Below are 25,888 nucleotides of genomic sequence, written 5' to 3'. Positions count from 1 at the left end.
CCCTCCTAGGCAGGGCTGGTCACTGCTGCAGTCTCCCTGTCCGTCCCCAACCTCCTGGCCTCTCACAGGTCTTCGGCCGGGAGGCGCCTGCGACTGCTCCCCAGGTTGCATCCTGCGTTACTCTTTTCCAGAGGGAAAGACTAAGGAGCTGTCCCGCATTCGTAGCAGAAGTCTCACTGTGTCTCTTTGGTTTTGATTGAGTCACTTGCCAAGTCAGCTAAGAACGTGTCTGCCAAAAAAAAAAAAAAAGCCAGCGCACAGTTTTAAAGGAATTTGCAAAAAAAAATAAAATAAAATAAAGGAATTTGCTTCTTTTACATGATAAGAAGCCTGGTGGTGAGTTCAGTATCCCAGCAGCATGAAGCCCAGTATCCCTGTCATTTTCTTGGCTGTTACCTTCGGAGTGTGTGATAGCTGCCACAGCTCCTGCCATCATACCCGTTTTTAAAGCAGGAAGAAAGGGAAAGAGGTGGTATTTTTAATTTTTATTCTGAGACAGGGTCTCACTAAGTTGCCTGGGTTGGGCTGGAACTTGCAGTCCTCCTATCTCAGCCTCCCAGGGTGCTGGGATTACAGGTGTTTACCACCATGCCCAGGTCCTATCTTCTTGTCTTTTTTTTTTTTTTTTTTTTTTTTAAACTGGAGAGCAAAGGTTTCCCCAGCAGGGTGCAGCAGATGTAACCTTATATACTAGGTCACTTGGCCATCCCTACCTGCAGAAGAATAGAAGATAGAATTGTCATAACTAACTGAAACCTAGTGTGGGCCCTCACTGGGAGCTGGTGTGTTGCTGCCCTGGACCAACTTGAGGTTCTCTCGACAAGGAGGAATGGGGTTTGGAAACTCTCTCAGCATCTCATGGTGTTCCCAGTCCTGCCACCTCCAAACTTATCATGGGGCTGGGGTGCATCCAGGGTCCCCACAGGCCAAGAAAAAGCTAGAAAGGGCCAAGGATTCTGAGACCAGAAGATGCCAGCTGTCTGCCTCACTGGGTCGGCTGTTCCGATTGACCTGATGGGCTCTTGGGTGCAGCATTGTGGTTTTGAGCTTAGGATAAAGTCAGGCTTTTGCTGGTTATGAAATACCGGCCTCTCCCAGAGCCAGCTCTCTCAAGAGTTATGGTTTACTAGACGACACACTGTAGGTGCTTTTAGGGTATCCCTCACCCTCTCCTAGAGTAAATTATTCGAAACTGCTAAAATATGGCTGTTAGGACCTCATCCTTGAGTAGACCACTTGGTCATTTTCTCTGACCTGCACCTGGGATTGGACGTAAAAGCGAGGGTCAGGTTCTGTGGAGGGGATGCTATGGTTTGGACCCCTGTATTATGAAATAGAAAGGTCTCTGGGCTGCGGGCTGCTTGACCCTCCCGATCCGGCATTTACTATTGATGCTGCTCATTGTCGTCGTTGCTTCTTACGTGTTCACTGACTTCCTGTGTTGCTCACGGACATTCCCAGTGGGGGGAAGCCAGTGCTCTTTGTTGAGTGCCCGCTGAAGCCTGCTTGATAGGCTTAGTGCTGGGCTGAAAAGTAAAGATTTCCTTAAATGCCTTAAACCAGTGAAGTCACCTGGACTTTGCCAAGGAGCTGTGAACATAGATTGGAGTGTGGCATCAGCACCAGCAAGCCGTGTGCAGTTTGCTCAGCCTTCCCCTCCTGCTTGCAGAGCCTCAGGGCAGCAGAGGTGAGAGGTTGGGGCCTTTGCAGGACTTCCCTGGGCATGCGCATAGTCTGACATGTGTGTCCCCACGTTTCCTCCTCAGCTTCTTGATCAGTGCCTTGGCTGCTTCGGCTGCTCTGGTGGCCTCTGGTGCCTGCCATGGTAATAAGCTGTTGCCATTGATAGCAGTTGACAAGTACCCTGGAGGGAAATGCTGTTCGCTCCGCTTGCTCTGAGTCAGGTCAGCTGCCAGAACTTCCAAGGAGCGGGACAGATCAGATGGGGATGTGGCTGCCAGCCCGCTGGCCTCCTCCAGTGGCTGCCGGTTTCCACAACTGCTGGGTGTGGGAGGCTCCTGGTTTGAAGCCCTGCATCAGAGTTGGGCAGAGGAGAAGGGGAATAGGGCACATTAAAGCACCACAGAGCTCACTCTTACTATTGGGATCCAGGTGTTTTTCTCAGACAATCCAGGGAGCCATTCCACAATTCTGGAAAAGTTTGATTTTTGTAGTTTTTACCAGGGTCCTTACTGCTTTTCTAAAGGTTTTCTCTAGGATATAGCGGTCCAGAGCGTGCAGTTCTAGAAGTGTTTCTGTCCCTCCCAGCTTTAACTACCTATGTCATTGTGTTTGAAGTATATGACTTTTGTTTCTGCACTGCTGCAGTGGCATCCAGGGCCGTGCACTTCCTAGGCAAGCCCTCTGCCACTGAGCACAGCCTGTACTAATTTTTTTTTATCTATTCTGTCAAACTTTTTATTGGTATTGTTGGATTTAGGGCTACCATTTTTATTGTTGCCTTGTTTTTGTTTGTTTCTCCTTTTCTGTCTTTTGAATTATTTGAACTTTTTGTGGGGAGGGGATAGGGTCTTGCTATATAGTTGAAGCTAGCTTTGATTGAACTCACTATGTAGTCTAGGCTGGCCTCCAACTCATGCTGATGCTCCTGCCTCAGCCTCTCAAGTGCTGGGATTATAGGTGTGCACCACCACACCCAGCTTTTATTTGAACATCTCTCTCTCTATTCTGTTTTGGTTTGTCAACTGTGTCTTTAATTCTTTAGTCTTATTTTATGGCATTCATGTGGTTCACTGCTGTACACTTACTGCCTTCGCAATCTGCTTCCAGTCTGCATCAACCAAAGTGGAAGGATGAAACTTTGCACTACGTAGGTCCTCTTACTTGTCTTATGAATTAACACCTGCAGACATAGAAAACTTTATCGAGTGTTCAGCTTATTTTCTTTTTCTACTTCTGTTCTTTTTTGGGGGGAGAGGGCTGATTTTGGGTTTTTGGTTTTTTTTGTTTGTTTTTTTTTGAGTGGGGTTCTTGCTATGTAGTTCAATCTGCCCTTAAACTCATGAGCCTCCTGTATCAGCCTCCTGAGTGCTGGGATTACAAATGTGTGCCACCATGCCCCACTCTGCTGATTGTCAAACATCAAATATTTTTAAAGACCGCAAGAAGAGAACAGTCTCAAATATTAACCAGATTTGAACTGTTGCTCTTTCCTTGTTCCTGGCATGTCTCCCTTATGTCTGAAGATCTTTCTTCAGTCGTTTGCTCAGAACAGGTCAGCTGTGAATTTTCTTAGCTGCTGTTCCTGTCTTTGTTGACCTTTGTCCTCGTAGTTCATTGTCACTGGATATGGAATTCTGGCTGGTACTTCTTCAGCACTGTGGATGTGGTCGTCTGGGTCTGTGGTGTCTGATAATAAATCAGTATAGTCATTTAAATTGTTCTATGGTTGCTTTTTTTTTTTCTGCTGGATACTTTTGAGATCTTTTGCAGAAAATCCCCCCACTTTTCCAGAACTTCACTTTCTGCACTTTTAGTTACTCACTGTCTGAAAATACTAAATGGAATATTCTAGAAATAAACAACTCATAAGTTTTAAATAACTTTGATTATAGTATATTGTGATAATTGTTCTACTTTATTACTAGTTATTATTAATCTCTTCATGTGCCTAATTTCTAAATTAAACTTCATGATAGATGTGTGTACAGGAGCAAACACAGTCTGCATACATAGGCTTGATACTGGGCTGGGTTCCGGGCATCCACAGACCGCGGCCCTGAGGAGGGGACCCTGTGTTTAGATTTTAGAAGTTTGAGTATGATGTTTGTATGTGAATTTCCTTGGGTTTATCTTGTTTGGGGGTTATTAAGCTACATAAATTTGTAGGCATGTCTTTTATCAAGTTTGATCATTTTTTTCTGGTTTATCTCACTTTTTGTGTTCTTTGGAAAAGTTCTACAATTTCCATTCAGTTCTCTGTACCTACTTTTCTTTCTCTTTTTCCTCCTTGCAGTAGTGGGAGTTAAGCTTGGACCCTTCACACTGAGCTACTTCCCCAGCCTTTTTATTTTTGAGACCCAACTCTGCCTCCCCGAGTGGTGGGATTACAGCCTTCCATGTCGCCTTCTCCGCCGTTTCTGTCTTCCTTCTCCCTTTTCCTGTAATAGCATGAGCCCTCCTGGACGTTTTTAAAAATAGATGCTTGTGAATGTTTGCTCATTCCAGCACCTGGGCTATCTCAGCATTGGCCTTTGTTGATTGACTTTACCCATGCAAGTTGATTTTCCTGATTTCCTGGTTTATGAGCCTGGCATTTATGAGCTGCCACTCGGGAGGCAGAGGTCAGTCTCAAAAATAAAAAGGCTGGGGAAGTAGCTCAATGTTGATGTCCTCATTTATGAGCTGGGTGTTTTTCTTTTGTAACACAAACTCTTTGGCTATTAATATCACGATGCTCTGGGCCTTGTGATATTTGCCTAGTGGGCAGTCAGTTTAATTGTGTCCAAACACTGGTTCTAGCCGGGTGTGGTGGCGCACACCTGTAATCCCAGCACTTGGGAGGCTGAGGCAGGAGGATTGTTGTGAGTTTGAGGCCAGCCTGGGCTACAAAGTGAGCTCAAGACCAGCCTGAACTGCATAGCGAGACCCTGTCTCAAAAAGACAAACGCTGGTTCTAACCCACATGGTGTGGGCTGTGCTTCCACCTACAGGTCAGTTTCCAGAGCACTGCTATGCTCTCCACTTGCGGCCCCTGTGTGCCACCCGGTGGCCACGTCTGGGTGTAGTTCTTTGCATTCCCTTCTCAGAGTGTTTCTGGTTTGGAGATTAGGATGAGGGTTGCCAGATCCAGGCATTTGCTGATCAGCAGGAGCCCAGGAGGTCACAGATGGCAGCTTGATGGCTATTGCTGTCTTCTCCCGTTCCAGGATCTCCTCACACTTTCTGGTTTCCTGGGGCTTCCCTTTTCATTGTTAAGATATGCCATAGTGGGAAGCGTCCCCTCCTCAGTAACTCTTAAGAACCTTTTCGGAACAAGAACCAGAAGTAAAGTTGCTGTGAGTTTATACTTAATGAACTTGGATTGGTTCTTTGGAACTACATAGTACTTTTTTATATTTCCTGGTACTAGGGATTGAACCCAGAGCTATCACACTGAGCTACATCTCCAGCCCTTCTTTTTATTTTTTATTTTGAAACAGGGTCTCTGTAAGTCACTAATTTGGCCTGGGTGGGTTCAAAGTTGGAGTCCTGCTGCCTCAGCCTCCCACGTGCTGGGGTTATTGGTGCGCACCAATGAAGTTTTTAAAGCACCTTCCTTAACCCTTTTATGATTGTGCAGTTTTTAGTACTGTACCCACCCTCAGTTTTGGGGGGTTTTGGGGTTTTTTGTTTGTTTTGTCTTTTTGAGACAGGGTCTCACTATGTAGCTCAGGCTGGCCTTGACCTCACTTTTTAGCCCAGGCTGGTCTCGAACTTGCAATGATCCTCTTGTTTCAGCCTCCCAGAGTGCTGGGATTACAGGCATGCACCACCACACCCAGCCTTCCCCCACTCCCAGTTTTGTAGCCCTGTGAATTGAACGAGGGCGTCGTACATCCCAAGGTGGCATGCGGCGGGACAAAACTATGGCCAACCAATAAGAATACAAGAATAATTGCTCAAGTAAAATGGATTAAATCTGGATCAAATGGGGAAGTGAGTCATGTAGCAAACAGGCATAAATACAGAACAGGGGCTTTTCCTGTAGGGTTGAGTTAGTGACTCTTCCTGGCTTTTTCAAGGTGCTGGATACCTGTTCAGAATATCAATCCCTGATGTCCATCCCTAGGGAGGTATGTGGGTGCGTTTGTTTCATCTTTCGTCTTGAGGTCTGGCCCACAGCGGAAGTGCCTGTCTCCCACAGTTGCAAGCTATCTTGTCTTCCATACTGGCTCCTTCGAAGGCTTAGCCCTGTGTGACTACCTGTAATACTGCTGTCTAACTCAGCTGCCTACAACACTGCTTGGTCTCTGTGCTGGTCCAGTAACTCTGTGGTACTCACGTCTGGATGATGACATGAATACAGTGTGAATTATTCTGAAACCTTGCACTCCAAAGTGCTATATTCTCACCCCAGTCTCATTTGTCCTAACAGACCTGCCCGCCCCAGAAAGCCAGAGACGCCCAAAGGTGGTTTGTTGCTAAGCACTCCCCAGGCACCTGTGGCAGTTTTTCAACCGTAGCGTTGTTGACATTTGGCTGGAATATTCTTTGGGAAGGGCTGCACCCTGTTTGCTGAGCTGTTTAACAGCATCCTAGCCTCTGCCCACTAGATGCAGCACCCACCTTCCCTCCAGGCATTGCTATCAAAGACACCTTCAAACATTGCCAGGGAGAGAGACAGAATTCCTGCCACCTGAGAAATACTGACTTAGAAGCGCTAAGTATGTGTTTTCAGTTGAACTGTTTAGGGCAAAGCCAAATTTTAAAGCTACTGTTACATTTAGGGCCAGGCATGGTGGCATGGGAGAATCGCTGTGAGTTCAAGTCCAGCCTAATCTGCATAGCTAGACCCAGCCTCAAAAACTCAGAACAAAACAAAACATTTAGGGTGGTGCTCTGCTGTCCACGCAGCTCAGCAGGATGGTAAACTTTATATCAATAAAAAATAAGAGATACAAATTTTTTTTAAAAGAGAAAAAACAGAAACACTTTATTTGAGGGGACAAAGCTACCGAGTGAGAGAGGAGTAAGGGGTGTAGAGCAAACAACCTGAGGGTTTTTGTCTTCTGCCCTTCTTATTAGTATGGCAGAAAGACACGCCCGCCCCCAGCTTGTCACAACCTGATTGGCTGTTTTAGTCCCTGTGACTCTGAACTTGGCCACCACTGCCTCCAGGCAAATTCTCCAATAGACTTTGTTTTTGGTTGTCCTGGCAGGCCCGATGTGTAAAATTTATGGGTTTGTTAGAAGGATTTTACGTACTGAGTGGAGTTAGCAGGTAAGGAGCTAGGCATAGTGCAGTAATGCAGTGAGAGAATAATACACGTGTGTGCGAGTGTCCAGGTGGGTGTATAGTTTATAGGCTAAGTGGATTTTCTGTTGTGTAGCCCCGCCCCCGTGGTTTCCTTGCACTTTACTGCCCAGTGGGGAGGGGCTGCTAACTTTAGCCAGGTGCTGGTGCTGCTTATCAGCTCAGCCCTCTCATTCTCCTAACTGCTGCAGCTGGCAAGGGTTTAACTCTTTCCAGTCAGGATGGGCAGAAAGCTTACTGAGGCGTTTGTGCTGTTATTTCCCTGCCTGTCTCCCCCCTTTCCCTACAGTACTGTGGGGTTTTTTGGTTTTTGTTTTGTTTTGTTTTTAATACTGTGTTGGAAATCTATTCATATCCTTTGTTTTCTGTTGTGGTGCTGGGGGTGGAACTCTGGGCTGTGCACCTTAAACACTCTACAGTGAAGCTGTACCCCCAGACCTGCTTTGTGTCTTTTGAGAGAAAGGGTAGTATTCTAAAATTTTAGAAATTTTTAGGATATGAAGAAAACAGTAAAGTTGAAATTATTATCAGTATTCCTTAGGTAAGATAAGTGTAACATTTGAGCATCATTTCTTTAACTTCACTTTTTTATATGTAAGCTTTATTAAGCCGGGCTTGGTGGCACACGCCTGTAATCCCAGCACTCGGGAGGCTGAGGCAGGAGGATCATTGCTAGTTCCAGACCAGCCTGGGCTACAAAGTGAGCTCAAGGCCAGCCTGAGCTGCATATCAAGACCCGGTCTCAAAAGACCAAAAAAAAAAATATATATATATATATATATATATATATATATATATATATATATATATATATATATATATATAAGCTTTATTTATGTTAACACCATAATGATAGTTGTACTGATTTTATCACTTAACATTGTAAGGTCCCATAACCCTACAATTCCATGGAACAGGGATTTCTTAGTATAGTCATTCATCAGATTTTTTTGTTGTTGTTCTTTTTCAGACAGGGTTTTACTATGCTCTTCAGGCTGACCGTGAACTCACAGCTATCCTTCCTCCTACCTCAGCCTCCCAAGTGCTAGCATTACAGGTGTGTGCCACCACATCCTGCATTCATCAGATTTTTTTTTAAGAATGTGTCAGGGCTGGAGCTATACCTCATTGGTAGAGCACATAGCTAGCATGAGCAGGTTCCCAAGTTCAGTCCCCAGCACCAGGGGAGAAATATACTGGTTTCAGTTAGAATCGGTAGTGTTTTATCCAGTATGCTTATAGTCTGTGAATAAAATATCACGTTCCTTGATTTTAAAATATATAGACAGTAGAATAAGAACAATGGAAGGAAACAGTTTTAAAAAGCTAAAATCATCTCCATGTAGATCATCCTTCTATTTGTTGCTTTGTTTTGTTGAGACAAGGGCTCACTCATGTTGCCTTGACTGGTGTCCGACCGATACTCTCAAGCCTCCTGAGCTGCTGAGACTACAGGCAAATGCCTGGCTGCGCAAGCACGACGTGATAATGTACCAGAGTTGACATGCGGTGTCACATCCAACCCCCTGCTCATTAGACATTGCATTGATTCCTGGTTTGGTCTTCTGTGGGAGACACTTGAGTGAGTAGCATGTGTCTGTCTCTCTTCCCTCGCTCTCTGAGGGCATAAATTGAGATAAATTTCCAGACATAGGAATTGCTAGGTTACAGAGCATAAAAAGAACTCAAGGCTTTTGAAATGTGTTTCCACTTACTATTATTCTGAAGGAATAATACTGTCTTTGGGGAGGTTTTGTTGTTCTTTTCATGTCTCTTGAGAATCGAATGCAGGGCCCCATGTGCTAGGTAGACAAAGTGCTTCACCACTGGGCCCCAGCCTCTGTCCTTTAATTTTGAGACCGTTATCTTCCTAAGTTGCCCAGAGTGGCTTTGAACTTCTGCCTTGCCCTGTCAAATAGCTGGGATTACAGGTATGAGTCACTACGCTGGCCAGTACCAGGTTTTATGGCTATCATTGGTGCTGGCTTTTAGAAAGTATTCTTCCTCAGTGGACCAGAAAGGTACCTATTAGAGGAGAAATCAGGGTCTAATTGAAGATTTTGTGAAGTCTTTAATATAAATAGAGGAAAAAAACAAGATTTATAAAAGGCAAAAAACCAAAAAGCCTCCAAGGTAAAATTAAAGTAGAGGGCTTGGGATGTGGCTTAGTAGCACAACACAGCATATGCCTAGCACGTACGAGGCTCTGCATGTAGAGGCCTTGCTCCTAAATCACTAAATTGCCCGGGCTAGGCTCAAGGTTTTGATCCTTCTGCCTCAGCCTCCTGGAGTGCTAGGATTGCAGGTGTACACCACCCGGCCCAGCTCTAAAGCTCTTCCATAAAATACAAATTGGCTTGTCACTCATTCTTCTGCTTACAGAACAATACTAGCTGACGCTGAACATTTATTAAGTACTCTTAGCTCTAAATGCTTTGCCCATATTAACTGTAAACGTAATCTTCACTGTAGCCCTATATCAGTAGTGTTACCTAAATTTTACAAATAACAGGCTTCAGATACTGAGTGACGATGGCACCCTCAGAGCACAGGAGGAGTGGGTGGTGGGCCAGGATTTGATCCCGGGTACCCATACTTTCTGTGAGGTGACCTTGCTTGAACCCTGCTCAGCCTTCCTGGCTCTCCACCACTTTGGCCTGCTACTGCCTTCCCACGCCCTCCGCTCTGCTGCACCTACACCTCTGCCCTTGAGCCTTCCTGCTGCACTCAGGCCGCTGGCCTTCCCTCCTGGTCCTGCTCCCTGACTGCCAGGGGCCTGGAGATTTCATTCACGCCCCACCTTCCTCTTGTACGCACCCCCAGCTTCGCACCCACCCCGCTGCAGGGGCAGCCTTGCCCTAATCCTGTAGGGTTTTGGTTATAAAATCTGCTAAATCGCTTAACATGCTTATCTCCTTAGCTATAACCTCAGTTTTTGGCTTTTGCTTTTTCTTTTTCTTTTTTTGTTAACTTTTAATTTCAGCATAGCTTTACAATTACAGAAAAATTGCAGATGGTACAGAGAGTTCTCATAGACCCAGTGTCATTGGTTTAATAAGTTTATGTGGTGGGTTATCACAATTAATGGACCAGTGTGAACAGTTTAGGAGCTGAAATCCAGACCTTATTGTGATTTCTTTAGTTTTATCTAATGCCTTGTGCCTTTCCCAAAATCCAGTGTGGGATACCACACTACATTTAATCTTTGCGTGTCCAGGTCGCTGCTGTCTGTGACAGTTTCTCAGACCTTGTTTGGGTAGGATGTCCCTCAGCTGGGTTGTCTGGCGTTTTTTCATAATTATACTGGGCTGTTTGGGGAGGAATTGTACAGAGATAAAGCGACCGTTTCGTCACATCGTGAGGAATGTTTACTTTATACTTAAGGTTATAATCCTGCTACTTTATCTTGCATTTCAAATTGTTCCAGCTCTGGCCACCAAGCAGGAGCTCTTTTCCCTGGCTCATGTTTCCCTTTGATAAAGTCCCACCCTTGTGGGCTTTTTCTTTTTTAGCCCTTCCTTACTTTCTAGCGCTACAAGATAGTCCAGACTCGTCTTGTGTGTGTCCTGCCCTGGGCATAGAATCAGCCATTTGTCCCAGAAGTCCTGGTTTCCTTTGCTGGAGGAGTGGTGTTAGAAATGAGACTGGGGCAAGAGGGGCCCTTCGCTTCTGGGGTGGGGTGGTGTTTTTAGGCTCTCTCCATTGACAGTAAGGAAATAACAGCCATCACTTAACAGTGGGACTATTTTCTGGGCCGTGTGCTGGTGAGTGACCGTGGTCGTGCCAGCCTGTCTGGGTGTGCTTACACTGAGAGAGCTATGACAGCACAAGGAGATACGGTCTTACGCCACCTCCATCATCTGTGCAGACCGGCTTTGTTAAAAGCATCATCAAACAGCCCGTGAGTGTGTGCTAGGCAGTATGCAGACACAGACTGTAAATGCTGACGTGTGATCATCCGTGACCATGTAAGTTAAGCATGGGTTGATAGTGATGTCAGCACCTCTAACCCATTCTGTCCTTCTGTCCTGGGTTACCCTGATGGGAGTAGCTCTGCTCCCACTGCCCACCCGCCATCTGTCTCCTTCACTGGTTAGTCCAGTGTACATGCTGGTGGCTTGCGAGTCCCCATTACTGTGGGAGACAGGCTCATTTATCATCTGCGGTCCAGGGTGGTGGGCTGTTCCAGAGCCCCCGCACCGGCACCTTCCTCCCCCAACTCCTTCGCAGAGGTTGTTGAGACAGTTGTAGTGCAGTGCAATCCGTGTGTGAGCTTTTGCTGTCCATCCTGGGATCTGTGGCCTCCTAAATGGCTTTTACAATTTTGCATAACTAAGGTTTGGTTCTTTGTGTTGTAACGCTCTGTGGATTCTGCCAAATGTGTGACACTATGCACCCACCACTGTTAATACTGCACCACGGAACAGTTTCACCACCCTGAGAATCCCTTAGACTTCACCTGTTCACCCTCATCCCGACCCCTACCCCTGTTTACCATCTCTGTAGTTGTGCCTTTTCCACACTGTCGCAGAATTGGAATTGTGTGATATACAGGATTTTTAATTGTCTTCTTTCACTTAATAGAATACTTTTAAAGGTTTAACAGTATCTTAGCTGTGTGGTCATATGTAATCCCAGCACTCTGGGAGGCTGAGGCAGGAGGGTCAAGAGTTGGAACCCAGGGCCTAGGGATTTAGCTCAGCGGCACAGCACCAGCCTGGCAAGTGCGACTTCATGAGTTCAATTCCTGGTACCAGAAAAAAAAAAAAAAGAGTTGGAACCCAATCTGGAAAACTAGGAATAAAGCTGCACCAGACAGTTGGGTGCCGATTTTTGTGTGCATTTGTTTCCAATCCAACATCCCCAGGGCGACTCCTGAGTCACAGGCATTTTCCCCTGCCACAACTGCCAGTGCCACAGTGCAGCGGAGCTGGCCCAAAGCACAGCAGAGACGGCCCGTTCCCCGCCCTCCTCTAGCCCTCTTACGGGAGCTGGAAAGCGGGGCAGACCACAGTGCAGCATGAAGTCCTACCGCTCTGGCCGTTGTTCGGGGATCATCAGGACTTCTAACGTGTAATGATTCTGTCCCCAGGGTAGTATTTGGGAAAAGAAGATAGATGCCGTCATTGAGTTGAGTAAATGCCTAGGAGTGCTTGCTGGGTTGTATGATAAGATTCATCTTGTTTAACTTTTAAAGAAACTGCCCCAGTTTTCCAAAGTGGTTGTACAGTTTTGCATTTCCCCTGGGGAGGGCTGAAAGTTGAGTTCTCTGCATCCTCACTAGTGGTAGTTGGTATTACCAGTTCTTTGGATATTAGCCATTCTAATATTGTGTTGTGGTATCTTGTTTTAAGTATCTTTGAGTTCTTATATTCCCAGCATTAAGCATAATAGCTGGCAAGAAGTAAGCTCTTTATTATTTATTACTGTTTCCTTATTTATTATGTTGACAGAATGAATTAGGTAGATTAATTTTGTTCAAGGAGTTGAAAGTTGCACCATATGTCTAGGCCTCTCTCTGTCTCTGTCTCTGTCTCTCTCTGTCTCTCTCTCTCTCTCTCTCTCTCTCTCTCTCTCTCTGTCTCTTTCTGTCTCTCTCTCTACCTCTATCTCTCTTTGTCTCTCTATCTCTCTCTCTGTCTCTGTCTCTCTCTCTCTGTCTCTGTCTCTCTCTCTCTCTCTCTCTCTCTCTCTCTCTCTCGTAGTGAGACAGGTCTCAGTGTGTAGTCCAGGCAGGTCTTGAACTCATCATGGTCCTTTTGCCTCAGCCTCCTGAGGGGCTGGGATTATAGGTGTGCACCACCAAGCCGCTCTTAAGCTTCTCCCTTTAAAGATGATCCTTCAAGATCTAGGCCCTGACTGCGTGTTGTGCAGACAGGACCCTTGGTGTTCACTGGTGGGGAGATGGTGCATTTTCAGAGGCTTTTTAGCTCTTTTCCCTGTCCCCTCCTAGGGCGGATGGGGAAATGATTTTCAGGCTGTGTTGTCCCTTGGGTCCCCCAAGCCCTGTCAGCCTGTGATGACAGCAGTAGCAAAGCTCTGTGGGCATAGAGCAGCAGGGGTGGCCTCGGCTCATGTGCAGGCTGGGGCCCTTGGCCCGCTCAGGGGACCCGATGTACCCGTTGGCCTGCAGGTGCCACCCCCGATGGCTGAGCGGTAGGACTTCATGCTGCGCTGTGGTCTGCCCCGCTTTCCAGCTCCCATAAGAGGGCCAGAGGGGGGCGGGGAACGGGCCGTCTCTGCTGTGCTTTGGGCCAGCTCCGCTGCACTGTGGTCCTGGCAGTTGTGGCGGAGAAAATGCCTGTGACTCAGGAGTTGCCCTGGGGATGTCGGGGAGAGGGCTGCAGCCTGTGTTTGGGAAGAGCCAGGAGAGCCTTTGGCTACACAGGGGTTTTTTGTATTTTGTTTTGTTTTGTTTGGTGTTAAAGATCAAGCCCGTGGGGGCGGTAGGCATTGTAGATGATGGGAGCTGTACAAAAGCAGTGGGCTGGTCTGTGGGGTGTCAGGGTCTCCTATGCGGCTGGGCCTTTTGGTGAGAGCCGCAGAGGACCAGGAGGAAGGGCGTGGGGGCGAGGCACATGGGAGGCCGGCGTCCGGCCCCTGGCTGTGCTGTCTGCAAGAGGCTCCCGTGTTCCTTCAGCTCTCTCCTTTTTTAGGGTGCCTTTCAGGTACATTTGTGTGTCTATAATGCAATGCTGTGTGGTTTCAGGACCCAGTGAGTCCCGGGAGCAGCCGGCCAGTAGCTCTGAGGAGACATCTGGAGCGGAGGAGGAGGAGGAGGAAGACGAGCCCAGCTTCATCATGGGGCGATGAGGTTGCTCGGCGGCTGTCACAAGCCTGGCACTTCCTGTGACCAGAGCCTCAGGAGACGCTCAGTGCAGCCAGCAGGGAAGAAGGCTGCTTAGGGAACACATGGAAGTCCAGGGGACAGAGGGACCGTTAGACACTGCCTCAAAGCATGCCCCTGTGTTCCTGCCAGAAGGGGGAAAGTGCCTCGCCAGCAGCCGGCGCCTGTTCTCCTACCCGACCAGTGACGAGCTTGAGGCTGGTTTTTGGAAGGGAACATTACTGTAGTAAAGAGCAGAAAACCTCAAGGTTTTGTTCGGACATGTGAAACATTAATTACCAAAGCTGTAGAGGGGCCATGAAATGACACAATAGAGACGAGGCCTCAAGATTCAACAGGTCCTGGGACGTGGGCCTGCTCCCAGACTCAGCAGGGATGCAGCCTCGGCGCCAGGGCCGACTCGGGGGCGGGCACCTTGCCTGCTCCTCCATGGGGAGCGCAGACCCCGCCACAGAGGGGCTGGCCGGGCCATACAGAGGGAGCGCGCTGTGTGGAAAGAGCTATGGGGAAGTCAGGTTGCTAGAGAAATAAGCAGGTAGGGAATCCAGGCCGGGCCTACCCAGGTAGAGTCCCAGAGGAGTCCTAGCCATACTGGAAGGGGCGGGGTATTGGTCAAAAGCTTCATTTTCATCCGGAAGCCAAAGGGGACTAAAAGCAACGGCACCTGGGGACTGTGCTCTGCCTGGGTCACGTGGGCACCGAGGCAGAGAAGCAGCCTGCGTGCCCACTGTGTGTCCAGGCTCACATGTATCCTGGCCGGGACAGAACCAGCAGCTCCAGCGTGCAGGGCACTGCGCCGGGAGCCGGGGCACATGGCAGGTGGCCGGGGGCAGCTTTGTCCTCAGGGCCCTCAGGCAAACAGGGTTGACAGAGTCAGTTTCAAATTAGAGCCTTTGCTGCATTTTTGGATTATCTCCAGCTCCTAAGTATATTGTGTGCCTTTTATGGGCTGGAATGGCATTGAGGAAGTAGTTATTTTGAGTGATGGGAAACCCAGGGACAGTTTTATTTTACTTCTATAGCGGAGGTTTCCCTGGCCCCACTCCGAGCCACATGATATCTGTGTTAGCGCCTGTCCCTTTGGTAGCTTAAGTCACAGGAGTGTTCCTTTCTGAAAAAGCCAAAATGAAGCATCAGCCCTAATAAATTAACACACACCCTGGCTGTACGTTTTGAAATCTGTATTTCTCTTGTGTTGGGGACTGGTTGGTTGTTGGGACTTACTTTTAGTTCCCTGTCTCTGGATTCTTGTTTCCCTATCTCTGTTTCCTCCCCCCCAAATGTGTGTCAGCTAGGACCTTGTCAGCCTCCTCTCCCTGCAAGGCCACTGGGGTGCCCGGCTAGGAGCCTAACCTGGGTTTGAGTCCTGACCTTGCCTCTGGTGAGGACTGGGGCAAGCCCCTCGCTGCCCCTGCCAGGTCACCTGGCTGCGCTGAGAGACATGTTCAGCGGTCGTGTGGCGGGTGGCTGAGCAAGTAGCTTTTGAGATTAGGCAGAAAATGCAGCAAATATATATATACACACACACATATATATATATACACACACACACACACACACACATATATATATATATATATATATATATATATAGACACATATATATATATGCAGCAGCAGTTTCTGGCCATTGTTCGGGGATCGTCAGTACTTCTGTGTAATGATTCTGTCTCCAGGGTAGTATTTGGGAAAAGAAGATGATGCGGTCATTGAGAAGGGAATCGGTAAGACTAGAGTGCACCCCCCCCCCCAAGCCACAATTAGGGGATACTCATGAAGTAACACCCTTGCTGATGGCTTATGGGTGGAGACTAGCCTGGAGGGGAACTCACAGCTGTAATAATATACTCTCCTGTCATAAAACCTCACGATTCTGCAGCCATACCGTCCTGAACCTGCATCTTACCTGATCTCAGGAGCTAAGCAGGTCGGCTTAGTTAGTGCCTGAAGGGGAGAAGACTTCTGCAAGGATTCTGCTTTACCAGCAAGGTAGGCCTGCATTCACTTGTTGCTAGCATCGGCTGAGCACTTTAACACCCCCTATCAGGCTGAGCCGTTCATGGTGGTATAGATTTTGCATTGCAGTATTCATCCATCAGCGCGTAAGTGGTAGAGCTTGAGTTTGAACCCAGCCTGAATGACTCTAGCATCTGTCATACAGATATGCTGTCCTGGGGAGAGGCTTGGTAGGAAAGGTCCCTGGGGCCCTACCAGGGCTGTGGGCTGCAAAACCCTCCTTTCACACGTTCAAGGCAGTGGTACATGCATGCCTGTCCCTCTACGTGGCTTTTTATTAGTTTTATTAGCAAAAACACCGATAAACATGATTAGACCGTTTTTACCACCAGCTGCCCGATGGGACTGTCACGCCTATACCCCTGGTGGTTCAGTCCTGCAGGACTGTGCAGGTCTGGAGCTTGGCTGCATGTGCATGTGATAATAGTACAGTGCAGTGTGCCATAAAGTGTAGATGATCCTGTATTTGTGAATTTGCTCGTTAAAATTAACTTGTGACCCCACAGTCCATACCCACCTTGCTTTCATCGTCATTTCCAGGCACACATTGCAGAGAATTTAAGCTGTGACCATTCAGGTGTCCCCACCTGAGGTCGAATAAGCAAGGCTTGCTTGTATCAGCTCATACTGCACAGCGTCCTTCTCGGGGTGTGTTGAGTGGCAGATGTTCTGCGTTTTTCGCTTTGTCCAGTGATAGTTAAAGTGTCCCCGGGCATAGCGCTGAAGTGCTGTCTGGTGTTCCTAAGTGCAACAAAGCCCTATGTGCGCTGTGGAGGACAGCTGTGTTACATACCTCTTGGCTGTGAGCCCAGCATTAATGACCCAGCAGTAGGAGTGAATAAGGTGCCTTCAGACAGAAACACAAGAGCAGGTAATGTAAGGCTCAGCTGTTGGAAATGTGGTCAGAGGCCGGCAGGAGCCCAGTCCTGCTTCCCTGAGGAGCAGGGGTTCAGGCCTCGTTGACGTAGCGTCTGGTGGCTTCACAGAACACAGCTACTGTGGATAACGAGTTTTGGCTGTCGGGGGATGGGGTAAGTGTGCACGAGCAGCCTGGAAGCGCGAAGCGTTTCCCAAAGCGGGGAACTGAGCCCAGCTCCTCGCCATGACGCCAGCATCTTCTCACCTCGAGAAGTTGGCAGCTGTGCTGCTCATCCCATGTGGAACAGGGCCCCCGGATGCCACGCTGCCACCCAGCTCTGCCTGCCCATCCCCGGACGGCTGCTTTCCACAGGAACTGTGTGTATGCTGTCCTCTCAGACCTCTCCTGCTCCCTCCTGTGGGCCTCACCATCTCGGAAGCTGGAGAAAACAGCGGCCTTGGGCCTGCGCTGCGCAGCCCCCACGTTGCGCGCCAGCCCAAGGGTGCCTCTGTCTCCACGCTGGCACGGTGCAGGATGGCCCCACAGGTCCCCTGAAGGTCTGCTTCCTCCACACACACCGCCCCCCAGGCCAATAGACAAGTCCCGGCGTCTCCTGTTAGGGCAGTAGACAAGGGCCCCAGCTCAGGCTCCTTGTCCTCCCACTCCCAGGCCAGGGTCCATCCACCTCTGCCCGCCCCATCGCGCACTGTGCTCTTCCTCTTCCTCGCCAAGTCAGCCCTCGGTGGCAAGACAGACAGCCTTTCCACGCAGCATCCCCGACATCCCTCCTGGCCCCTCCTGCCCCTGCCCGAGCGTAGAGGTGGTCAGCATGCTGTTCTCCGTCCACAGCAGCCCCGGGAGAGCTTGTCCGGCTTCAGTGCTATCCTTGCAGGTATCTTCTGCCTTTGTCAGGCTTGTCTACCCTGGAGCCCCACAGGCCTGGGTCGCATCAGCTGCTTGACGGCCACCCTTGAGTGTCTGACGGGCACCTCAAATGTAGTGTGAGAGAAAGGGGCACGGGAGCCCTGGTCTTGCCCCCGCATCTTCCCACCTCAGTAACTGCTCATCACCTTTGACTCCTGTTCCTCGTACCCCTCCCCGCAGTCCTCTGTTAACCAAGGCCTGGACCTTGCACTCGGTGTGTGCCCTGTCCCCCCAGTCCACCGGGGGATGATGCCTCCTCTGCGGTTACCCCCATTCTCCGTGCAGCGGCCAGGGGACACTTCACAAATGGAAGCCAGACTTGTCACTGCCAGTATGCAGTCCCCAGGAGCTTGCCCGACTTGGAGTAAAATATGAGCTGCACAGCCCCAAGGTCGGACACTGCCCCTCCTCCCACCTCCCGTGCCACCCTCACCCTGGCTCCTCATGGCGTTGTATCTGCCCCCGCACACCTGCCTCAGAAGCCCTGCCACTGCCTCTTAGTTAGCGTCAGCCGAGATACCAGCTCTTTGGAGCGGCCTCTCCCCACTCACTGCCACCATTTTTTTCCTTCTCTTTCACAGCACTTGTCAATGGTTTACTCTCTGCTCCCACAACACTGCAGGTCCCTGAGAGCGAGGCCCTTGCTTCCTGTTCTTCGCTGCGGCCCTAGTGCCACACGGTGCTCGGGATGTAGTAGAGACTCATTAAATATCCATTACACAATTGAGCGATCTCCAGGGACTGGAAGCTGGCGGGGACACTCTTCAAACCTGACAAACTACTAATACGGCAGGAAAAACAGACAGCTGCCTGCGGGTAGGTAGTATGTAGGAGGCTGCTAAAGTGATTTGTGACACGCAGGTAGCTGTGAAAGAGCCCCTTTAAAAATCCAGATTCCTAGGTGCTGCCCCTGGAGAATTGATTCATTTCAGTGATTCAGGCTCAGAATCCACATTTTAAACAGGTGTCCCAGGAGCCTGTCCCCCCACCACCACCTTGAGAAATGCAGGCTTGGAGTACATGAAGTGCTGGTACTGTTTTAAATTTACTTCCTGTTTTCAACGTCAGGGATTGAATTTAGGGCCTTGGCACTGAGCTACATTCCCAGCTCTTTTTTTATTTTGAGACAGAATCTCGCTAAGCTGCCGAATTGCCCTGGCTGGGCTCAAACTTGCAGTCCTCCTGCCTCAGCCTCCGAGTGCTGGGATTATAGGCATGCACCATTATCATATATCTCGGAAAGACATTGTTAAATTGAGTTAGACAAGTGATGTTCTGTTGACTTAGACTCAGGAATACGGCTTGATCTAGTCCCTACCGCTGCGGGGAAGGAGAACTGTGGAAACTTTCCCTCACCTTCATGGGAGCAGGTGTGTTTTCCCCTGCTGAAGTTAATTGATGTTTTCTCTTTAGCACGTTTGATGAAAGTGAGCTACAATTACCATATATTAACATGTATTTCCATAAGGAGCACACTTAGAGATTAACCTGGAGCGAGTCCAGAGGGGCCATCGGCAGCTTTGCTTCTTCCGAGGGGACTGTAGCAGATGTTCCTGGAACACCCGACAAGGGCTCAGCCCCAGGGATCCAGGGCCAGTGTCATGCACACAGGAAGTGCCCCCACCTTCCAGGAGCTCTGCTCTGACTGGAGCAGTGCAGGGTGCTGCTGTGTTCAGGCCTCACTGGATGCAGAGAACACCCTGGAAGGGGACAAGAGCAACGGGTAGGCAGTAGAGCAGCCAGAGGTAACAGTGGCCTGAACAGAGGCACGTGGGGAAGAGTTCTGGCAGGAGAATCCCCAGCACTGGATGGGGAGAGAAGGAGCCCAGGATGATACCAGATTGATCACGTCACCACCTGGGCGGATGAAGGAACCTTCCCTGAGACAGGTGGCCTGGAGGTGGAGCAGGTGTGTCAGGGTGACAAGATGACAAGTTCAGCTGGGCCATGGTGAAGTCAAGGGCCCTTGGCGCTGCTGCAGAGATGTCACCCAGGTCGGGAGGGGAGAGCCAGGCACAAGGTGACACTTGGGAACCCTCCGGCTGCACGTGGTGCTTGAAGCGGTGGAGCAGAAGAGACCAGCCAGGGAGCAGCGTAGTGAAGAGAGGGCCCAGGCAGAAGCTGAGGAGCATCTAGGGGACAGACCCTGGCAGCAAGAAACAGTTGGGCAGAGTCACCGAGGCGTTTCCTGAAAGAAGGAGACAGGGCTGCCGGCTGAAAGAGCCTCTGGGGGTAGCGACACATTGGCAGGGGACTGCAAGGGGCTGAGGGGGTGAAGCGACGACAGCTCTGCTGAGAAATTTGCCGTGCTGTGGGGACGGGTGGCAGCAGGTTAAATGTGAGACACAAGGGTGGCTGCAAGGGGGAAAGATGGGTCTCAACAAGGTCCAGAGGAAGGGCGGGCTGTGAAGAGAGTGCAAAGGTCAGGTGGGGGTTACGGTCTGCACCCCCGTTCATGCAGGAGCTTAGTCTCCGACATCTTGTAGTGATAGTATTAGAGGTGGGGTCTTCAGGGAGCTAGCTAAGGTCATTAGAGTGGCTCCCCCATGATTAAATCCTACTGGCTTCATAAGGAGAGGGACAGACCACATAGGGAGGTCACCTACACCCACCATGACCTGACACAGCCTAAGGGTCCTCTCCAAAGCCTGGGCCATGCCATTTAGACTGCTTCCTCCAGAACCATAGACCAAAATAAACCTTGTCTTTATAAAGTAGCCCCAAGTATTTGTTACAGTAATGAAAAACTAATTCAGTGAGATAGTTGGCTGTTAGACTTTGCAGGAGCCAGGCATGGTGGTGCACGCCTGTAATCCCAGCACTGGGGAGGCTGAGGCAGGAGGATCGTTGCGAGTTTAAGGCCAGCCTGGGCTACAAAGTAAGCTCAAGGCCAACCTGAACTGCATACGGAGACCCTGTCTCAAAAAGACCAAAAAAAAAAAAAAGACGTTGCAGAGCTGCTGTGAGTGATGAAACGGGCCAGGCCATAGGAGTGAATGGCAGAGGGGACAGCAGTGAGGCACCGGCAGATTGGTACCTTGGTCATCCTCAGTGCTACGTGTGCAAGTCAGAAGGGAAAAAAGACCATGGCTCACTGAACAAAGGAATATGATGCACAGGTCTAGCGGGTGCTTGACCCTGTGTGTGTATCTCTGCAAAGAATTGGTCTTTTCAAAGCTGGGGTAGCTGAGACCTTATGAGAGGAAGGGACTTGCCAGCTCAGGAGACAGCCTAACCTGCAGCCCAGTGTCCTGGCAGGGGGAATGTGCCCCCAGCCAGAAGGTGGAAGGGTTGGTGGCTGTGTAACTATCACTCAGCTCCCCGTGCACCTGAAGGGGTCCTCCACACATCTGTTTGTAACTACTAAATGTCCTTTCAACGTGGCACTCTTGCCTCCCTCGACTTTTTTTTTTTATTTACCCAGTACTAGGGTAGAACTAGTACTGTACCTCTGAGCTACATCCCCAGCCCTTTTTATTTGTTAATTTTTTGAGACAGTCTTGCTAAATTCCCTAGGCTATGCTCAAACTTGCAACTGGTCACCCTTCCCAGTTGCTGGGATTACAGGCTGCACCACCACAGGCTCGGCTCCCTCCACCTTTGTGTGTGTGTCGGGGCAGCGGGGAGCCCCAAGCCTTTTAAGGGTGAAAACACCCTGCCATTTTCTGTATCTGGTAAGGAAAGTGGCTCTGAAGGGCAGTGGTAATTACAGCTGGCACTTGCTTCTGTCTGGGCACGCTGGATAATTGTGCTTGGGTGGAGCCCTCGCTGACGGCGCTGGACAGCAAAGCCAGGCTTCCTGAGAGCCTGCACTGAGCTCTCTCGCTGAAAGAGATGTGTGATGCAACTGCTGTTTACAAAGTTTTTTGTAAAACAAAGTCTTTTCTTCCTGTTTTCAAGTTTGCTTACCACAAAATCGCGGTCTGAAAGCCAGAAAGCCGGGGCCTGACTGCTTTCTGAGGACACCGGTTCCTGAACTTGGCTTTCTACAGGCATCTCTTGGAAAGGGAGGCTACAGTCACCCTAGGACTCTCTTATGGCCCTCCGTAGGGCCTAACCTGCCTCCAGGAGGGGGCAACTGGTCCAGTCTGGTTTTAAGTGTCCTCCTGGGTTAAAAGACATCATTTAGCTCAGCAGGGGGCTCTGTAAAGCAACCTGAAGCATAAACAGTATGGCAGCTGCAACATCTATACCCTCCCTATTGTCAAAAAATTTGGACGGGTGACACGAGTGGAATTTTTCTTTCGTCTGGGTAAATGTGTCAGTCCAATGCCATTGTGACAGATGGAAAAATCCTATGTAGGGCACGCAGCAGCCCATCAGGCACGTAAGGAGGGCTCCGACGGGCTGTCTGGCTCCATGGGTTGCTATGAACCCATCTCACCTGTCGGTGATTATTCATGTGCACTTCCTGGAAAGAAAGTTCCTGATTGAGTATGTCAGGTCGTAAACCGCAGAATTCACCAGCAAGGGTGAGAGGCTCTCTGCAGCCGCAGTTGGTGCAAGTTCCTGGGGCCCACGCACAGGGTTAGTTCCCCGGGTCCCGGGGAGCCTGGGAATAGAAGTGGCCAGGCCGAGCCTTACCTCCACCCCTGCTCCCACCCCACCCTTCTCCGGCCAAGGACCGGGCAACCTCTGATGCTCACACTGCCGCAACCCACCCCCCCCCCCCCCCCCCGCTCTCCTACGCTCAGCCCACCCACCGCGGGCCTAGCAGCCATGGCCCCGCCGGTCCTTGAGCATCTGACCCAGGGTCGGAGAAAGCCCAGCTCATGGTTCGGTGGCCGGGCCTGGGGCATCCCCGCCTCGCCGCTTCCGCGCTCCGGCTTGGGATAGGAGAAGAGCGTCAACAGATCTCCCAGGCCTGCCACTCCCAGTGGTCCGGACCCAGATTCGGACCCCGGAAAGGAGCCCCGCTCTTCTTGGACAGTCGGGTCACGTGGCTCGCAGCACCCCCACGAGCTGGTCACGTGACAGCGGCGCGGTTGCCTTAGTAGCGGCGGGGGCAGGGCAGAGGCGGGGCCGTGGGGACCCCGCGCGCCAGGCGGAAGGAGGGAGGGGGCTGCGCTCTGCGCCCCGGCCGGGCCACACGGCCACGGGGTCGCATCATCGCCTGCTGTGAGCCCCCAGCTGAAGCCCGGTGCAGCAACTAGCGCAGCTCCGGTGAGCGCTCCGAGCAGATGCGCCCACCCCTCCCTCGGCCGCAGAGAAGCAGGTAGGGGAGAGCTCTAGGCGAGATCCCCGCTCGGGTGGGGTGGATCGGGAATGCTTGACCGGAGAGGAACGGGGCTTCCTCCCGGTGGGTTTAGATGGAGTGAATAAGGAGAGAATGGCTAAGGGAGGAGAGGATAGTACCCGGCGTCTCCCGGTCCTGTGGGATCCCTGGCGCGCTGCGGTGCCCACCGGATCCGAGGCCGCTGGGGCTCTTCGGAAGGGGAGAGATGCAGGTGGACGTCCGTAGGAGGCCTCTGTGGCAGCTGCAGGTCCCCTCCCCACGCCAGTCTGTGACAGACATTTCCTGTGCCCCAGATGTTTAGAGGAAGTCACGACAGGCGCACTCCAGAGCCTGCGTCCTGGAGCCGCTTCAGACCAGCCTGCCGGGGGAAATCCTGGATCTTCAGAGAAAGGGTCACCATTTTTCTCTAAGACTCTTTGCTCCTTACAAAAATAAAAGCGAAAAAAAAAGCCCGGAAGGTAGAGCCAAGAGAGCATCCTCCGGAGCCAGGGCTGTCTGACAAATGTCGCCTCCATCTTGTCCCAGCCCACCTCCTCCTGAGCTTGGAGTGCAGGGACCAGACTGCTCCACCCCTGAGGCACAGGCTGGCTGGCTGGAGGTTGGAGGATGGGTTTGAGTCCCATCCCAGCTGATCCCTTGGGAGGAGATCACTTCAGGACCAGCAGGCTTGTCTTTGCTTTGGTTTTTTGAGACAGGCTCTTGCTATAGTCTAAGCTGGTCTTGCACTATGTAGCCCAGGTTGGCCTCAAACTTGTGGCAGTCCTGCCTCAGCCTTCTGAATGCTGGGATTACAGGCGTGAGCTGCCATGTTCAGCCTACAGCCACCATGCCTGGCAAGCTTGTATTAAGACCCAGCTCCAGCCAGACAGCCCTTCCTGCCGTCCCCACCCACTCAGGGACATCTGCAGCCCAGCTACTTCCTAGAGGCGGCCCTCAGACCTCCCTACCCTGAAGCTCTGTATCTTGGTTCACCGTCAGATTGGAGCCCGGCTCATGGACACTGGTGGCTCCTGGGCTTCCCTCCCTTTACTGTCCCCCAGGTCCTCCCCAGCCTCCCAGTCCTCTCGCTGGGATGCATGGTAGTCCAGGTCCAGACGGACCCAGCAGTGCAGGACTGTTCCCACTATTAGCTCCTTCCGTGCCCCTCAACAGCCAGAGAAGTGTCTTGCACCCTCGTCTCCCTGACCCCCAGGATGGGAGTCACCCCGTGCTCCTGGAGCTAGTCTTCAGGACCTCACAGGCCCTCCATTCAGGGAGCATCTTGTCTTTGAGGGAGCATTCCTCTCTGTCAGCCTGTCTTCACAAACCATGTCTCAGACCCCTGATGTGGCTCCCGGGTGCTTCCTGCAGGGACCTTTAGCCTGACTAGCAGAAGGAAGTCGCCCTTCTCTGCTCCCTCCTCTTCTGCCCTACATCAGCCCTCAGGGCGAGGGTCACCACCTTATCTTGCTTTTCTGGTGGGCAGTGAGTTCCTCGAAGGCGGAGAATCTGCCTCTTTTTCCTTTCGTGGCTGAGAACCAAGTGTAGTAAGATTCCGTGGGATGGAATGCAGAGAGAACAAGGGTTAGATCCCCTCTTCCCCGGAGACCCACAGGCTCAGTTGTGCTTTGTACAGGAGAAAGGAAAAGAGAAAGTACAGTTCCAGATTACGACATATTCAGTTATTTGAGGCTAGCCTACAGATTGGTTAGTGAGCACATTTCTCTGAATCCGTCCCCCAAGAGAAGGGACATACTAGTGATGGAGTGCATGGCTGCAGTGCTGCTGGCTGCAGATGTGGGTGAGAAGATGTGCCCGGGGCGGCCAAGTAGGCTTTCCTACAAATGGCCTGGTAATTGGCATCCCCTCGTAGAAGGCACACAGGCTGTTCCCCAGGGATCCTGACAGCTGCCCAGTAAGAGCTGTGGCTCTATAGGTCAGGGGGGAAGATAGAGGAAGCTGAGCTGGAGGAGGCCCTTGTGCACCTCCAGGGCCTTCCCTTGGTACTGTGCTGGGATCTGGCGTGGAGGGATGAAGTGGGAGGTGCTTCCTTTGCCGCTGACCTTAATAAACACCCCTCACTGCCCCAGCCACACTCCCTGGGACCTACGCTCCCCATATGTTCTTAATAGCTTTAGGCATACTTGCCGTGGGGCCTGGTGGGCCTAATACAGAAGTTACTATTTGTCGCCAGGGCAGCTGCAAGGTGCCTGTGCCCTTGAAGCGTACCCTGGAGATTAATTAGAGCTGATCCCTGCGGGCGTGTGGCTGACAGGAACTGCCAATCCCCTATGCTATTACTGGGGATTTGGGGTTAACTTCACAGATCTCGGCAGAGATCAGTAACACAGCCCTTTGAGCTGTGTTACTGTCAAACTGGATGTTCAGCAGGGGTGACTCCGGGGGTCTCCAGTATCCCTTTCCCCTTACAATGTTCTCTTTTAAGTGGTCAGTTGGTGGATTTAGTTTTTCATTTTGCTAAAGGTTTTCCCGTTACAGCCTGGAATTGGCTTTGAATTATATAAACCAAATATTTGATTTTAGGAGGAACTGTACTGATTAAATTGGAGCTGGGTGTGGAGTCACTTCTGTTTGTAATCCCAGACAGAAGGAGGCTGAGGCAAAAAGGTCGCAAGCTCAAGCCCAGCCTGGGCAATTTAGCAACTTAGCAAGACTCTTTCTCAAAATTTAAGAAAGCCTGCAGAGGAGGGATATACCCCCGTGTGAAGGCCCTGGACTCAATCCCCAGTACGAAAATAATTAATTAATTAAAACTAAGGTGGAAGAAGCTAGCTGCCACTTGGAAGCGTTTGTTCTGTCGCTGGGACCTGGACATTGAACACAATTTTGAGTCTTTGGCTGCATTATTTTGTGCGGAGTCTTGTAGGTGGGAAATTCCCATTCTGAAACTGAGGGCGTGAGATCAGAAAAACAGATGGCAGGGTCAGAACCTCATGGCAGGGGCTGGGGATTTAGCTCAGCGGCAAAGCGCCTGCCTGGCAAGCACAAGGTCATGAGTTCGAATCCTGGTACCGGAAGAAAAGACAAAAA

The 25,888-nt window shown here is 50.5% G+C and overlaps 3 protein-coding genes across 5 annotated transcripts in view; 2 read left to right on the top strand and 1 right to left on the bottom strand.

The window, feature by feature from the left end:
* Prkrip1 (PRKR interacting protein 1 (IL11 inducible)) overlaps positions 1-14,991 on the top strand; it is a 28,057-nt gene extending 13,066 nt beyond the window's left edge. The window contains exon 6 of the mRNA XM_005396837.2: positions 13,686-14,991. Within this exon, the coding sequence (XP_005396894.1) occupies positions 13,686-13,789 (104 nt within the window). The 3' untranslated portion in view covers positions 13,790-14,991. The remainder of the gene's footprint in view (positions 1-13,685) is intronic.
* Positions 14,992-19,060: 4,069 nt separating this feature from the next.
* On the bottom strand, positions 19,061-23,596 carry LOC102015378. 3 transcript variants are annotated; one of them, XM_013520598.1, is made up of 3 exons: positions 22,978-23,596; positions 22,007-22,033; positions 19,061-19,322 (listed from the first exon to the last, which is right to left on the bottom strand). In XM_013520598.1, the coding sequence occupies exons 1-3, from the start codon at positions 23,479-23,481 to the stop codon at positions 19,302-19,304; spliced, it is 552 nt and encodes a 183-aa protein (XP_013376052.1). In that variant the 5' UTR covers positions 23,482-23,596; the 3' UTR covers positions 19,061-19,301. The 3 variants fall into 3 exon arrangements, 1 of the variants encoding a protein (XP_013376052.1); XR_262907.1 differs by lacking the exon at positions 22,007-22,033 and having other exon boundaries at positions 19,061-19,810; XR_262908.1 differs by lacking the exon at positions 22,007-22,033 and having other exon boundaries at positions 19,061-19,768.
* The window catches only part of Orai2 (ORAI calcium release-activated calcium modulator 2), a 10,340-nt gene continuing 6,890 nt past the window's right edge, over positions 22,439-25,888 (top strand). Inside the window, exon 1 of the mRNA XM_005396836.2 lies at positions 22,439-22,837. Within this exon, the coding sequence (XP_005396893.1) occupies positions 22,803-22,837 (35 nt within the window). The 5' untranslated portion in view covers positions 22,439-22,802. The remainder of the gene's footprint in view (positions 22,838-25,888) is intronic.

The sequence above is a fragment of the Chinchilla lanigera genome, unplaced genomic scaffold (assembly GCF_000276665.1).
Source record: "Chinchilla lanigera isolate Chin_1 unplaced genomic scaffold, ChiLan1.0 scaffold00055, whole genome shotgun sequence".
Lineage (NCBI taxonomy): Eukaryota > Metazoa > Chordata > Mammalia > Rodentia > Chinchillidae > Chinchilla > Chinchilla lanigera.
Note: the sequence above shows the minus strand (reverse complement) of the source record. Positions and strands in the feature narration are given on the sequence as shown.